The sequence below is a fragment of the Lampris incognitus genome, chromosome 11, assembly GCF_029633865.1.
Source record: "Lampris incognitus isolate fLamInc1 chromosome 11, fLamInc1.hap2, whole genome shotgun sequence".
NCBI lineage: Eukaryota > Metazoa > Chordata > Actinopteri > Lampriformes > Lampridae > Lampris > Lampris incognitus.
In genome coordinates, this window is record NC_079221.1 from 25,681,162 (window position 1) to 25,698,137 (window position 16,976).

General features: G+C 43.1%; 1 protein-coding gene across 5 annotated transcripts in view; it reads left to right on the plus strand.

The window, feature by feature from the left end:
- pde9aa (phosphodiesterase 9aa) overlaps positions 1 to 16,976 on the plus strand; it is a 58,847-nt gene that overhangs the window by 35,633 nt on the left and 6,238 nt on the right. For 3 of the 5 annotated variants that reach the window (XM_056289144.1, XM_056289148.1, XM_056289149.1), the window contains 8 exons: positions 2,941 to 3,025; positions 4,855 to 4,915; positions 6,918 to 6,992; positions 9,590 to 9,676; positions 10,761 to 10,865; positions 12,523 to 12,605; positions 13,118 to 13,274; positions 14,969 to 15,082. In XM_056289144.1, the coding sequence (XP_056145119.1) occupies positions 2,941 to 3,025; positions 4,855 to 4,915; positions 6,918 to 6,992; positions 9,590 to 9,676; positions 10,761 to 10,865; positions 12,523 to 12,605; positions 13,118 to 13,274; positions 14,969 to 15,082 (767 nt within the window). The remainder of the gene's footprint in view (positions 1 to 2,940; positions 3,026 to 4,854; positions 4,916 to 6,917; positions 6,993 to 9,589; positions 9,677 to 10,760; positions 10,866 to 12,522; positions 12,606 to 13,117; positions 13,275 to 14,968; positions 15,083 to 16,976) is intronic. The other 2 variants (XM_056289145.1, XM_056289147.1) reach the window with 2 other exon arrangements.

Here is a 16,976-nt window from a genome sequence, read left to right on the forward strand (position 1 = left end):
GCAAATTGTGCATCAATGGAAAATTCTCAGGTTTTTAGTTCTCCTCGACTGTCATTATCCACATTATGGGCATTATGGGGCGTTATGCCAAACAGAAATTCTCTCAGCTATCAAAGCATTTTAGCCCCGTGGCTTTCCTCCATCTGGTTGTGTAGAGACATTGCCTCAAGTTCAGCTTTTTGCAGAACTGTTCCTTCAAGCAACTCCTAGATATACTACAAAATTACTAAAATGTAGAAGAAGGATCATGTAAAATGTTGATAATAATCAGAGTGGTTGAAAAATAAGAGCAATGAAATGATAATGTATCAGCAATGTATTAACCAGTGTGACATTTTTCAAAACGGGGCTAAAATTTACTTGGTTAAGATAAGGCACGCTAATAAATTTGAGAAAAATAGCGTGCTTAAATTGAATAAAGTATAAATATGAGATGAAAACAAATGAAAAAACAAAGTATTTAAAATGTGCGTCCCCATAGTTAAGTTTTTCTTGCTTAAATCTCTATTAATGACTTGTGCCAGGATAACAGTATGTCTTCTGTCCAGCATTCTTTGAAACAAGTCTCTGGGAAGTCTTCCCATTAGATGAATGTGATTGTTCAACAGTAGTACTTTCATCGGTCCATGAACAGCTGCCCAAAGATAACCGCCTTCCTTCGGATCAGGCTGTCTGAACTCAGCTGCTTATGGGACTGTGATTAGATAAGTCAAAGTAGCACACAAGGGTCAGTATATGGTCTGGTATTTACAGTTATTGGAGTTCACCTGACCATTAACTAGAATTTAACTGCTTCGGGCCGGAAGCCTTGCAATGTCATCCTCAGCCTTATACAATACCCTAACTAGTGTAACACATACTACAGAAAACCTTGACCTTTGTGGCTGGATGCCTTCTTTTTTTTTTACCTGTTGTTTTCCATGGCCGTTTATTAACTCTGAGGAGGAAGTTTTCGCCCAGGTTCAGATGCCATTGAGCCCTCACTGTTTACATGGTGTTGCTTCATTGTCCGAAGGCACTGCTGAACTTGGAGTGGAAGTGCCCATTCTTCCTATAACCACATTATAAAGCGAGCAATAAAACCCAATCATCGAAAGAGCCCTGATAGTTTTTTTTTGGTCGGGGGGGAGGGGGAGGGGGGTAATTTAGTTCTCTGTGTTCCCAACAGGCTGACTTACAGTAAGGCCCCATGAGAACATTTAATCAGTAATCATTTTGCAATCATACCGTCTCCAATCTGGCTGTGAAGTTAAAGGTGAATGCCGCTCAGTTTAGGAAATTGCATATATGTGTGTCCAGTTGCTGTTTGTGAAGGTGAACGATCCGAAGCTACTGATCTGTGTGATTATAATGCTGTCATAAAGCTGTGCTGCGTATGGTGTGCATAAATGTTAGACAAGATAGAGAGAACGTAAACTATTTATCTCCTCATTGTAACTAGTGGTGACAGTAATAAAGTTTAAATAAAACTAGATAAAACGGTGCTTGGGCATAGGAAAAATTATTGCCCCTTTAAATGGCTGTTTGTGTCTGGGTTGTGTAAGTTAAAAAGTTAGGTGGAGGTGACCACTGCAAACTTCATGACAAAACAAGGAACAGCCCACAGTTTGTGATTTGGTGATGCGACTTGTGATGTATTATTCCTAAATGATGACTCTTAAAGTGTGTGTGTGTGTGTGTGTGTGTGTGTGTGTGTGTGTGTGTGTGTGTGTGTGTGTGTGTGTGTGTGTGTGTGTGTGTGTGTGTGTGTGTGTGTGTGGTGGATGTGTGGGGGTGGGGGGCGTTCAATGTCTGCGTACGTGTTGTACATATGAAAGGCATACATGCACCTGTGTGGTAACATGTCGGACTGTCTCTTGCAGGCTGTGCGTGTACAGCACATCACGCCTGCATCTGCCCTCTTTTCCATCTCACCACACAGTGAAAAACACCAGATTGTGTGCTGACACACACATGTTAACAGTAACACACTGCTGTTACTTGCTCCCGGGAGCCTGCCGATGTCAGCTTTGAACTTCAATACCGCGTATTCTGACCCATGGTACGGGAAAACAATGCATAATGGCCTCCCTGTTGTACGGACCCCATTCGGTCACCATGGCAATGTGAACTTAGCGCTCCCCCAGTCACCATGGTGACATCTCCATTGTCCGAGACACATGCAAGTGCAGCAGGGGTCTGTTCTGTGAGCCTCCCAAAAAAAAAAAAAAAGCCATGTTTCGCTGGTTCTCCTAAACTGACGACTCAGCCAGCTTTCTATATTCAAGAGAAGCTACTTCACACATGCACGCTATGTTCCTGGATACCTGGTTGTTACGGCAACAGTGCAGTGCCCACACAGATTTCCCATCCCATCATCACCTTGGTCGCCATGGACACCTATTCTAATGGGATGTGGAGTGTCGGAGGGGGTGACCTATTCTGTCTCAACAAAGAGAGAGAGAGAGAGAGAGAGAGAGAGAGAGAGAGAGAGAGAGAGAGAGAGAGAGAGAGAGAGAGAGAGAGAGAGAGAGAGAGAGAGAGAGAGAGAGAGAGAGAGAGAGAGAGAGCGAGAGAGGCAGGCTGTACAGAATGTGGAGTCCAAAGAGTTTTTTGCTGATAACAGCTTCAGTCTTGTGTGTGTTGTTAAAGGTGATATGAGAAGAGATGGTTGTGAATGCTAATGAATATTAAACACACAAGGTCCCTCTCTCTCACTTCCTCTCTCTCACCCCTCTGTCTTCTTCTTTTTAACCTCTCACCCACACACACAGCCCCGTAGTTTGTTTCTTAGTTTTTTCTCTCTATTTTGGTAGGTTCAATTTGATTCAAATGTATTAAATTTGTTTTATTCATTGTCATCCCCCCCCCTTTGTGTGTGTGTGTGTGTGTGTGTGTGTGTGTGTGTGTGTGTGTGTGTGTGTGTGTGTTTCTACCTGTCTGTTTGTCTTCACTCTGTAGTGGAAGGGATGAAGGTGGTGGAGATAGAGAAGTGTCGCAGCGACATTAAGAAGCTCCGCGAGGAGATGGCTTCCAGGAACAATAGGTACTTACAGCAATACCCACACCAATAACAACAACAACAAAAATACTATAGCATTATATAATTGTAATGTAACTATGACTGCAATTTCCATCTTTTCACCTGCTTTGCCCAGATCATGCCATTATTTAATTAGATGTTAATTTTAAGTGCACAGTTCACAGTTCAAGATGCCAGTTGGGAATTATCGCCCATGTCACTTTTATAGTTACCGGTATATTACAGTAGGTGGAATCCCTGCGGTGTTTTTGACAACCGAATCTAATGATGGCTGGTCTGGGCTGCAGATCGCAGGTACTCGCTTATTAGGAGTGTGGCGGCCTCTCTTGTGGGAGGGCTGTTCAGTCCTCGGTGCGAATTATGTGTCAGTCTGCAAGACACAGATCACATTCCCCAACAGCAGGGGCCAGCATTAGGATACTGACTTTCCTTCACATGTGGCCTTGTAGCTGAATGAACGAAATGAAGTCTTGATTGCCCTGGGAGGGAATTTGTCTTGCACACACCGAGCACAACATTAGAAACAGACATCAAAAATTGATGATTTGCTAGTCATTAATTGTTGTCATTATCACGTCATACAGACTATTAGTAAAAATTGATCTGTAAAGTGACTCTATACAGAATTAAAAGTGCATTGTTAGGACTGCGAAATGATTCCATGCGAGTTTATTTTGAAATGATCCTGCCTTGGTCTTCTTTGGCTGATGTGCGAAAATACTTTAAGAGCTTAATTTGGCAGCACGTTCGAAGCTCTGAAGCATTAAATCATCCTTTCCTATAGAGATACTAAATTTTATTCTTATCACTGTCATTATTATTATTATAGCAGCAGCAGTAGTAGTAATGCAGTAGTAGTAGAGGAAGGCCAAAGAGGAGGTTTATGGATGTGGTGAGGGAGGACACGCAGGTGGCTGGCGTGACAGAGGAAGATGCAGAGGACAGGAAGAGATGGAAACAGATGATCCGCTGTGGCAACCCCTAACGGGAGCAGCCAAAGGAGTAGTAGTAGTAGTAGTAGTAGGACTAGTAATAATAATGAAAAGCTGGGCGTCCAGGTGGCATAGCGGTTTATTTCGTTACCTACCAACATGAGGATCACTGGTTTGAATCCCAGTGTTACTTCCAGCTTGGTCAGGCATCCCTACAGTCACAATTGGCCGTGTCTGCGGGTGGGAAGCCGGACGTGGGTATGTGTCCTGGTCACTGCACTAGCGCCGTAGCATGTGGGATCCTCCCACATGCTACGTCCCCCCCTACATCCCCCTGGTGAAACTCCTCACTGTCAGGTGGAAAGAAGAAGCTGGCGACTCCACATGTATAGGAGGAGGCATGTGGTAGTCTGCAGGCCTCCCCGGATCGGCAGAGGGGATGGAGCAGCGACTGGGATGGCTTGGAAGGTTGGGGAGAAAAAGAGGGGGGAAAAAAGTAATGAAAAGCTTAAGGCGACTAATGGTATCTGTTGGCAATGTACACACACACACTCACACACACACTCAAAGTAACAATGACGTGTTGCATCTTTAACCTTTATATATAAACTGTGAGAATGGCATCCTTGCAGTCGAGAAATTGTGTTTCTCATGTCTTTGAATATCTGTGCAGCCATATCCTGTTGTAGTTTGGCATTAGGTTGATGGGTTCACAACACAGGTGGGCAATTTCTTGACTGATAACCAATGACTGATGATGGAGCCTCTCAACAAGACCAGCGTTGGCCACATATCTCTCTCTATGAGACCCCAAACTACATTTTCATTTTGGCTAAACAATACAGTTGCACTATTTTGACTGACGTCTCTTTTGTCTTCTTGTTTTCAATCATTCTGCAGCAGCTTCCTGGATGACAACAAGAAGCTGACTCCTCGTAGAGATGTACCCTCCTACCCCAAGGTAAGGTTAAATGGTAATTTATCACCAAATGCTGTTTGTTCTACCATGCCGTGCAAGAATTTTTTTTTTTTTTTTTTTTTTTTTTGTTTGGTTTCTTTTTTTGGATGACCAGGTAAGCCTGAACACAAGTGTATCAAACAAGACTGCAAAGTCACTAACCAGGTAAATAGACTCACCTTGACTGTCGCCGTGGATTTGAAAATGAATGTAAGGCACCCTCTGAGTAGATATCCTCCACGCCCGCTTTCATCAAGAGCAGCGTTGTCTCCACAGAAAGAAAAGCCAAGGTTTCCCCACTTGGGAAGCCAATCGAATGAGTGGTGAAATGTTTTCAAACCCATGACAACAGTCCATCTGAGTATATTTATGACTGGGGTGACTGAGATGAATCTTGACAGACATATGGGACTGCAGTGGCTCCACCGACTCTTGTGGTTGCAGGAAATCACATTCTTGCCATTAGCATTGCAAGAGGGTCAAACGGATGACGGTTCACACAAGTCTGATGTTGTAATCACCAAAAAACAGAACAGAAACAGAAAAAACAAAGTAATCCAACAAGAGATGAACCGGCTTCCATGAAATCCTTGTGTTGAAACTGAATGGTGAAACAATGTCCTGCAACCACAATGGAGGTGTGATGTCTGTACTCCCCAGGCCTAGTGCTAAAATAAAATGGGCCAGCTTTGAAATAGATTTGTGAATTTGGCTATGTTCAGACAGCAGACAAATTTGTTTTTGTTTGTTTTTTTAAATCCAATCTTTGAGTCTGACTGTCTGCACTGTTATTTGCATTTAACATCAGATTCATTGTGCTTTTTTGCTGCATTGACTATGGAAAAGCAATGTGAATCAGATATGCAAAAAAAAAAGAAGAAGCTACAAGTCTGAACACAGCCATAGAAAATAACTTTCTTCAAGTGAATTATTGGTGGATTCAAGGAGTTAAAAAGGACAAGTCTATGTTTTAAAGACCCTTAGATAAACTTGCCTGCCCCTCTGCTGTTTTTTCCTCTTTGGCAGTGTCTGCCATTAGTTCTGTCTACATTTGTTTTCATGTGTGATCTCCCCATATTGTTCTTTGCTGTTATATGAATTGACTTGGTATCTATTGATTAGGGGCTTAGCAGAAGGGTTTTTTTGGGGGGGTTTTTGGCACGGTGGTGCAGTGGTTAGCACAGTCACCTCACAGCAAGAAGGTCCTGGGTTCGAGCCCTGGGGTAGTCCAACCTTGGGGGTTGTCCCGGGTCATCCTCTGTGTGGAGTTTGCATGTTCTCCCCGTGTCTGCATGGGTTTGCTCCAGTTTCCTCTCACAGTCCAAAGACATGTAGGTCAGGTGAATCGGCCATACTAAATTGTCCCTAGGTGTGAATGTGTGTCGGCCCTGTCATGGACTGGCAGCCTGTCCAGGGTGTCTCCCCGCCTGCTGCCCAGTGAATGCTGGGATAGGCTCCAGCATCCCTGCGACCCTCAGTAGGATAAACGGTTTGGATAATGGATGTTTTGTTTTTTCAAATTGTTTCTCTTGCTGTTATGAAGCAAATGCTGTGGCATTAGTGCAGTACAGTGAACTGGGAGGTCCAAAAGCAATGGGATTATGCATGCGTCGCCAAGCACACGTGTGTGTACATACGGTAGCAATGTTTAGAAAATGTGCCCCCAAGCCAGGCGGAGATGGAAAAGGCTAACTGGGAGCTCTGTCGCCTGCAGTATATGCTGTCATGGCAGACCATAGATGCCCTCAGAAAGCCTGCCTTCGACGTCTGGCTGTGGGAGGCTAATGAGGTAAGATTTATCACTGAACCACTGGCCGACCAAGCCTGTCTCACCCAAACACATCTGTCTCTTCTCTTCTTCCTCCACCTCCTTTGTCTGTCTGTCTGTCTTCCTGCCTTATGTAAATGTGTATCCCTACACCTGTTTGCACATATGCATGCATGTGTGTGTGTGTGTGTATGTGTGCACGTGTGCGTGCATGTGTGTGTGTGTGTACGTCTGTAGTACCATTTGTCTAAGGAGACAGTAGAGGCTCTCAGACAGCCCACTTTCGATGCATGGCAGTGGGAGCCCAATGAGGTGAGACAGACATCCTGGTTAATCTGTTGATAAAGAATTATTAAGCAATGGTTAATTCTTATGTTACTATTATTACCATTAATAATTATTATCAATTATTGTAAGGACTCCCATTTTAAAGGAAGATAAAAAAGAGCTCAGTCTCACTGACACTGTCTTGACATCTTTGAATGCAATGAAATAAATACAGATGTATTTTACCTGTAAATTAGAACAAATAATGAAAGTAAAATGGAGACAGATCATGTCAAACCAAGCTAAAACACAAAAGTCTAACAGAGGGACAGAAATGTCGGAGTAAGCAAAACTGAGACAGACCACATGGATTCAGCCAAACTCGTGCCTTGGGAATGAAGCCGTCTTCCAAATGTAGGCCAACTTAGGACGGCCCAGTCACAGTAAGAACACTGTGATGAATTAGTGTCTGGCAAGCAGATAATTAGGTCAACAGAGCTCCTCATGCCCTTCCAATCTTACATCGGGCATTTAAAAAAAATTATGCAATAGGAAGTTTCAACCAAGAAATGTGATTGGTTGAGGAAACATTTACCCATGATGCCAACAGTACCCATAAAGCATGGCCGGCTCTGCCAAGCAGGTCGAGAGTTAGAATCAAAATCAGTTATATTGGCCAAGCTAGTTTGCACAAACAAGGCAACTGACTCAGTGAAATTACTTAATGAGTCACACTGACATAATTAACACAATAACAATGCCACATGGTAACAACTTTATAAAGGAAACAAAAGAAAAATTCTAACTATGCAAGTACAAATCAGAATGAAAAATCAGAAATAGAAATGTATTGATTAAATAAGGGACCTCTTCCATGCAGTATGCATATGGGCTCACTTACAGCCTGACTGGTTGAAGTGAAAGGAAGTGATGGATAAAATAAAATAAAATAAAATAAAATGAAAGAAAGAAATGTTTACAGCGTTAGAAAATTGTTAATTGTTTTTAATGACAATACATTGAATTGAATTGAATTGAATTAATTCCTGTGGCGAGCAGGGAAGTAGTCGGCTATCTTCCTTGGCTTCACCTGCTTATGATGTTACGTATGCATCGGTAAGCATTTATAAAAGCCCCAATGCTCATTAGCACATACTGTATTACACTGTATTATACTGTATTACACAGTGTTTTACTCAATTACACTATATAACACTGTATTATACTGTATTACACTGTATTACACTATGACATTGTGATCTGTAGTGAGAATAGGGTGCAGGTTGAGGAGAGCCTGGAGAGGTGGAGGTATGTACTGGAGAGAAGAGGAATGAAAGTCAGTAGGAGCAAGATGGAATACATATGTGGGAATGAGAGGGAGGACAGTAGAATGGTGAGGATGCAAGAAGTAGAGGTGACAAAGGTGTATGAGTTTAAATACTTGAGGTCAACTGTCCAATGTAACAGGGAAGTGCAGAAGAGAGGTGAAGAAGAGAGTGCAGGCAGAGTGGAGTGGGTGGAGAAGAGTGTCAGGAGTGATTTGCGACAGAAGGGTACCAGCAAGAGTTAAAGGGAAGGTTTAAAAGATGGTTGTGAGACCAGCTATGTTATATGGTTTGGAGACAGTGGCACTGATGAAAAGACAGGAGGCGGAGCTGGAGTGGCAGAGTTGAGGATGCTAAGATTTTCATTGGGAGTGACGAAGAAGGACAGGATTAGAAACGATTGTATTGGAGGGACAGCTCAGGTTGGACAGTTTGGAGACAAAGCAAGAGAGGCAAGATTGAGATTGCTTGGATGTGTGGAGGAGAGATGCTGGGTATACTGGCAGAAGGATGCTGAATATGGAGCTGCCAGGGAAGAGGAAAAGAGGAAGGCCAAAGAGGAGGATTATGGATGTGGTGAGGGAAGACATGCAGGTGGCTGGTGTGACAGAGGAAGATGCAGAGGACAGGAAGAAATGGAAACGGATGATCCGCTGTGGCGACCCCTAATGGGAGCAGTTGAAAGTAGTAGTAGTAGTAGTAGTAGGCTGTATTATACTGTGTCATACTGAATTATACTGTGTTAACTGTGCCTATCAGGGTTATTGTGCCTATTATCACCATAAAGAACGTCCCTTTAGGTATCACCGCTGTATCTGAAGAGAGATGATGGGGAAAATGATGCACACTTGTTTGTTTCCCTAAACCAAAAGGGTATAACCAGAGGTCTGTTTTTGTCTCTGCTGGTCAAACTGGTGAACTACGTAAAGCCAGTAGTACAAGTCTTGTTGCATTGTTTTGATGTGGCTCATCATGGGGACCATCATGGAGACCCCTAATCTATCGTTGCCAGTTTATTCCTCATTCAAGCCATATTACAATATAAATGATTAATCTTGAGAGTTTTGTTTTTAAGTTTCATATCTCCCATTTTGGAAAAAAAGCCACATATACATTTACAAAATGATTTGTAGGGTGGGATTTTGACAAATCATAGCTTGTTTTTGTTTTTTTTAAGGTAGTGGGAAATTACACTTTTACAGACTGCATCCTAGATGTATTGTGTCTTTGGGAAAGATTTAAAGTGAATGCGACGGTACCACGTTTTTATCCCTAAATATGTTTACATGTTGTTTATTTGTTCCTCCAACCTTGTAGATGCTGAGCTGTCTGGAACACATGTATCATGACCTGGGGCTGGTCAAAGACTTCAACATCAACCCTATCACACTCAAGAGATGGCTGGTAAGACCTACAACCCCACCTGGGTTAAGTATTATTTGGAAGAGGTTTTTGATTTTAACATCTTTCGGCTGCCAGAGGAGCCGGCTTTTGGCCCACTGAGACTATTTCAATACTATCTGGTAAGTTGTCAACGGCAGAAAATTGTCCTCAGGAGGACAATTCCTTTGTCTACCAACATGGGGATTGCTGGTTTGAATCCCCATGTTACCTCCGGCCTGATCGGGCGTCCCTACAGACACCATTGGCCATGTCTGCGGGTGGGAAGCCGGATGTGGGTATGTGTCCTGGTCGCTGCACCAGCACCTCCTCTGGTTGGTCGGGGCACCTGTTCAGGAGGAGGTGGAACTGGGGGGAATAGCGTGATCCTCCCATGCGCTATGTCCCCCTGGTGAAACTCCTCACTGTCAGGTAAAGAGAAGCGGCTGGTGACTCCACATGTATCGGAGGAGGCATGTGGTAGTCTGCAGCCCTCTCCGGATTGGCAGAGGGGGTGGAGCAGCGACTGGGATGGCTCGGACGAGTGGGGTAATTGACCGGATAAAATTGGGGGAATCCAAAAAAAGAAAAGAAAAGAAAATTGTCCTCAGTTGCATTTCAAATGCTCAAGGCTCAGCATTTTTAGTTTTTATTTGTGAAGGTCATCCAGCATGCCGAATTTCGCCACAAGAGGGCACTGTTACATAACCTCACATGAACAGGAACAACTTGTGGATCCGTGGAAACATATAATCTAGGTGAAAATCAGTTTAAAAATCTGGGTATTTTTCGGTGAAAATTGGTAAAAACTGAAAACGCAGAGCCTTGCAAATGCTGTAATTGACATTTATGTATGTCAAGTTTTAATGTGCAATGCTGATAAAACACCACTCATCTGGCACATGAGGGGGCTAAACACATCCAACAAAAACAAAGGTAACTGAGTGTTACTGAAATACTTTCAAAATACTGTTCAACTTCGGTCTGCTCCTCTACCGATTACTTTTTTCCCCAATGGGATTTCCGCAATGAAAACATCACCACATTTCTAATTTTTTCTTTTTCTCTAATACCTCCTCACTCTCTCTCTCTCTCTCTCTCTCTGTAGCTGTGTATCCATGACAACTACAGAAATAACCCCTTCCATAACTTCCGTCACTGCTTCTGCGTCACCCAGATGATGTACAGCATGATCTGCCTCTGCAGCCTACAGGTAAAAAGCCGATCTGTCTGTCCCGTGAACAACACTGCTCTGTGACTCGTGCTCAGCTCAACACAGTGTCATGCACGTCGATGGTGATGGGACAGATGTTGTAGAAGATGGAGCTTTACATTGACGGTGCTGGAGCTGGGAGCTCAGGACCTGTGCATAAAACCCATGTATAGTGAGGAAAGTGTAAACCTGTGGTTTTCATTTTAGGCCTTGGGGACCCACAGTAGTGCTAGTCTTCTATTCTGCCAGGTAGTTCATTATAGCCAATCCTTGTGTCAGGTGATCAAGCCATCTCCAGGTCAGCATGATTCCCTTTCTGGCAGAAGAGAAAGCCAGTGTTACTGATGGTACCCGAGCACCATGTGGCTACCCCACCATTGTAAAACACTGTCAATAAAAACATCTACCGTGTAGTATTAACGCCATACATTATAGATTAATAGATTAATCAGTCACTTCAACTTTACTGTCATATCACATTTTGCATATGAAAATGCAATGCAGTTCTTTTCACAGGAGTGCAAGTTAAGAGTATACCAAAAAAGGACCATTAAGTATGAATAATGATAAAAAGAAGAACAAGTTTGTTCCTGAGTTAAATGTAGTGTCACCTATAGAAGGCGCTTTCGTGGAATTAAACCCTTTTACTGCTAACTTTGTGGAGTCATATCAATCAAGAGAGAAAAATTACAGAAAAAAAGCATACAGGCTGATGACCACTCCCCGCCGACAAACATACACATGCAGGGAGTTGTGTGTGTGTGTGTGTGTATACAGGTGTCAGCGTAACCGTCACTGCTCACATGTGTGGGAGTTTTAAAGACCTTTTTAATATTTACTTTCCTCTGGATAGTTCTGAGTTGAACATCAGCCTGTCTTCTTTTCTTCTTCATGTTCTCATCTCTCTTTATCCAGGGCTCTACTCGCCATCAAATGAATCAGAAACACACACAAAAATGTGTAATAGTAATAATAATAATGTCTTAATGATCATGTCTTTCAAGAAACAACCCACAGATGACAGAACTCACTCTAGCTTTTATCGGTAGGGAAAACAAAGAAAATTGGATGGCTGCGAAAACCAAAGGCATTGTGGGATTTGGATAGCTTAGGGGTGGAGAAGGGGGTGGGGTGAAAGGATGAGAGATGCGTGTCTGAAAAAAGAAAACAGGGGATGCTCCATCCCCAGAGACGCTCCCTTCTCCTCCTCCTCCACTCCCTTGTCATCAGGGACGACTTGCAGGAGGTTTAATTATTGCAGCCCTAATGGGCGATTGTGAAGCATCTGCCCTAGTGATGTGCTAATGAGGGCAGCCACACACGCAAACACTGGTACACACACGTGTGTGTGGGCTTGAAACCAGCGGGAACACTTTCACACAGAGATTGTGACGAGGAGGTTGTGGAGGATGGAGTCACTCACACCTACACACACGAGCATATGAACTCGATGCCATGCATGTACGCACACACACACACACTCAAGTTGACTGTAGAGGATCCAAAATTCACAAACGTGCACATACACAAACACATACAAACACAAACACATTAGCACGCTTAAAGCTAATGGCCTTTCAGCCAAAGACTGAAGGTGTGTGTGTGTGTGTGTGTGTGTGTGTGTGTGTGTGTGTGTGTGTGTGTATTTGTGTCTTAGGAGAAGTTTACTCAGGTGGACATTTTGATTCTAATGACAGCTGCTGTGTGTCATGACCTGGATCACCCCGGATACAACAATATGTAAGGCAGTGCACACAAACACACAGAAAAAGCAAGCAACCACAGGTCACACACACACATGAACACATGCATACACACACACACTCCTCAGCAGTCATACGAGAATTGGCACATCCATGCGGGAATGCACGCACACACACAACATGCAGCTCTCAGCATGTACATATACACACTGTCTCTTTCTCTCCACCTGTCTGTCTGTCTGCCTACCTGTCTGTCTGTCTGTCTATCTATCTATCTATCTATCTATCTATCTATCTATCTATTTGTCTATATTTCTATTCATCTCTGTCTGTCTGTCTGTTTTTCTATCTATCTATCTGGTGGTCTGTCTGGCTGTGTATCTATCTGTCTATCTATCTATCTATCTATCTATCTATATCTATCTATCTATCTATCTATCTATCTATCTATCTATCTATCTATCTATCTATCTATCTATCTATCTATCTATCTATCTATCTATCTATCTATCTATCTATCTATCTATCTATCTAATCTGTCACCCCCAGGTACCAGATTAATGCCAGGACAGAATTAGCAGTGCGCTACAATGACATCTCTCCCCTGGAAAACCACCACTGTGCCGTGGCATTCCAGATCTTCTCACAACCTGACTGCAACATCTTCTCCAACTTCGATCCCGAAGCTTTCAAACAGATTCGTCAGGTAGGGTGTGTGTGTGTGTGTATTTGTTGGCACTTTTGCTTGTGTTCAGTGGTTTGCAACTATACTGCTCAAAAAAATAAAGGGAACACATAAGCAATGCAATGTAGCTCCAAGTCAATCACACTTTTGAGATATCAACCTGTCCAGTTAGGAAGCAACACTGATTTGTGAATCAATTTCACCTGTGTGTAAATTGTCTAATTTCCACCAGGTGGAAATTAGACAATTTGCAAGACAACCCCTATAAAAGGAATGGATTTGCAGGTGGTGGCCACAGACCATTTGCCTGTCCTCATCTTTTCTGGCCGATCTTTGGTTAGTTTTTCATTTTGCTAGTGCCCTCACCACTAGAGGTGGCATGAGGCGGTATCTGCAACCTACAGAAGTTGCTCAGGTAGTGCAGCTCATCCAGGATGGCACATCAATGCGTGCTGTGGCAAGAAGATTTGATGTGTCTCCCAGCACAGTGTCCAGAGCATGGAGGAGGTACCAGGAGACAGGCCAGTACACCAGGAGACGTGGAGGGGGCCGCAGGAGGACAACAACCCCGCAGCAGGACCGCTATCTGGTCCTTTGTGCAAGGAGGAACAGGAGGAGCACTGCCGGAGCCCTACAAAACGACCTTGAACAGGCCACTAATGTGCAGGTTTCTGCTCAAACAGTGAGAAACAGAATGCATGAGGATGGTATGAGGGCCCGACGTCCACAATTGGGGCCTGTGCTCACAGCCCAACACCGTGCAGCCCGATTGACCTTTGCCAGAGAACATCTTGGTTGGCAGATTCGCCATTGGCGCCCTGTGCTCTTCACAGATGAGAGCAGGTTCACACTGAACACATGTGACAGACGTGAGAGAGTCTGGAGACGCTGTGGAGAACGTTCTGCTGCCTGCAACATCCTCCAGCATGACCGGTTTGGCGGTGGGTCAGTGATGGTCTGGGGAGGCATATCCTTGGAGGGCCGCACAAACCTCTATGTGCTAGCCAGAGGTACCATGACTGCCATTAGGTACCGGGATGAGATCCTCAGACCCATTGTCAGACCATATGCTGGTGCAGTGGGCCCTGGGTTCCTGCTCATGCATGACAATGCTCGTCCTCATGTGGCCAGAGTGTGTCAGCAGTTCCTGTATGTCGAGGGCATTGATGCTATGGACTGGCCTGCACGTTCCCCAGACCTGAATCCAATCGAGCCCCTCTGGGACATCATGTCTCGTACCATCCGCCAACGCGATGTCGCACCACAGACGGTCCAGGAGTTGACCGATGCCCTGATCCAGGTCTGGGAGGAGATCCCTCAGGAGACCATCCGTCGTCTCATCAGGAGCATGCCCAGACGTTGTAGGGAGTGCATACAGGCACGTGGAGGCCACACACACTACTGAGCCTCATTTTGAATCGTCTTGAAGAATTTCCACAGAAGTTGGATCAGCCTATGTTCTCATTTTCCACTTTGATTTTGAGTATGATTCTGAATCCAGACCTTAATGGGCTAATGTTTTTGATTTCCATTGATCATTCTTAGGTTATTTTGCTCTAAACACATTCCTCTGTCTAATAAATAAAGATTTTCAGCTGAAATATTTCATTCATCGAGGTCTATATTGTGTTTTTAGGTGTTCCCTTTATTTTTTTGAGCAGTGTAGTTTGTGCATCTAAATTTTCTTACCAAAGAAACTTTGTGCTACGTCTCAGGGAACCATCACGCTGATCCTGGCCACAGACATGGCGCGGCATGGCGAGATACTGGACTCCTTCAAACAGAAAGTCGACAGCTTTGACTACACAGATGAGGAGCATGTCACCTGTGTGAGCAGAGTTAATCATTCATTGACACAAGTCCACAAGACATCATCGGTCTTTGGTATTGTGATACAGTGTAACTTTTGCTGGAATAGTCAGTCACATTGTGAAAGTGTCATATAGCTTAGCACAAAAAGTAAGGACATTTGTGTTTGGTAGATTATGTCTTTGTTGTAACAATGCTTCTTGGCAATAAATCTTATATCAGGCACCTGATTGTCAGCACCTGGGGTACCAGAAGCTCAAAACAAGAGTCAATAGCAACAGCAAAATAAGCTGTTTGGCATTGGCAGAGAATATTTGGCAAATTTTTCCTGGGCGCAACCCACATACTCAGCTCTGCTGCTCATCCCACAAATGCATGTTCCTTACAAATGTGGCACCATTTAAAAGGGAAATAAACAGGCTTTCCAACGGTATAAGATTATATATATATAAAAAACTCTGTGTTTTTGTTTCATTTCCTCGCTGCATATTTTCTAATATCCAAAAAGGAAATGTTATTTTAGTGTGTTTCTCTCACACACAGAGAATGGATTGTGTGACTGTATCACAAGGACACTGCAATAGCAGAAGACAGTGAAAAATTACCTCTTTTACTGTGACCTTTGCCCTTTGGCTGTGCGTCCACTGCAGCAGCTGCTCCTGTGAAACCTGCTTACACATTTCTATGCCATGCTCTTGTTCCAATGTGTCAACCTGTGTAGGAACCTACAGAAAAAGACCTAAAGCAGGGGCTCAAAAAAGATGAATTAGAAAATGGAAGCTAAGGACATCAGAATTATATGATGCTAGCATTGAAAAATATGAAATAGTTAGTTAGTAGTTATGAAATGCTGATGTAAGCAAAATGTGGGGTTTTGTGCCACAAGTGCATCTGCACGCATTGCATTTACATTGGATTTTGGTATCCCTGTTTGTTGTCCATCACATTTTCTGCTTGCTGAAGTTCCTTATGTAGCATTATTATGCACTTTTGAATTCTCTTCTGTTGTTAATGAGCCTTCAGATGGGCTTGGGTAAACCTCATTAAACCCAAATGTCAGTGCGACCGCTGTGTGTGTGTGTGTGTGTGTGTGTGTGTGTGTGTGTGTGTGTGTGTGTGTGTGTGTGTGTGTGTGTGCTGATAGGAAGAGCCTGTTTTGAAGAGTAGACATTCACGACCTTTGTCCCCACTCTCTGTTAATGGACCGTTATCAGAATCTGGATATGGATATGAATACGAATCACAATCTGTTGTTTTGTTTTATTTGATCCGAATATGTTTACATTAGGCAGCTGGAGTTTGACTCGGTGGTTTTTTTTATTTTTTATTATGTAGGTTTTTACACACAGAACACATAGGATGTTACAAAAGGTGATAAATACGTAATACATCCAAGGAGACAAGGGAATTAGAAATATAAGGAAAAGGGGACATAAAAAGTCTCTAGATCAAACAATGAAGTTTTATGATTGAAAAAACTTCACAAATGGAAATAATGTAAATAGGTGTGTCTCCTCTTAAGAGTATTCCTATGTCAGAGCAACATATCAAAATAAATATATACACATCTGGGATAGATCGTCAGGTCTAAACATAAGTAAAGCCACTAAAATACGAAATAATACATAATATATATAAATGTATAAATAAAAGTCAAAGTGACTGTAGGTTACCCATAATACAGTGCTGATGTCAATTAATGTCTTGCAGTTTCATTAGAGTGTTGTGTGTGTGTGTGTATGAAACAGTTCAGTGTTTGTTTTTATCTGGACCACTGGTCAGCAGAGCGGTGCCACAAATAAAACCAATTTAATGGACTGCGTTACGATATGTATACTCGCACCTAAAAATGATTGATAATCCCATTATGTGAATACAACATATTAGCATTGTAGTCACATTTTGCTCAGAGAC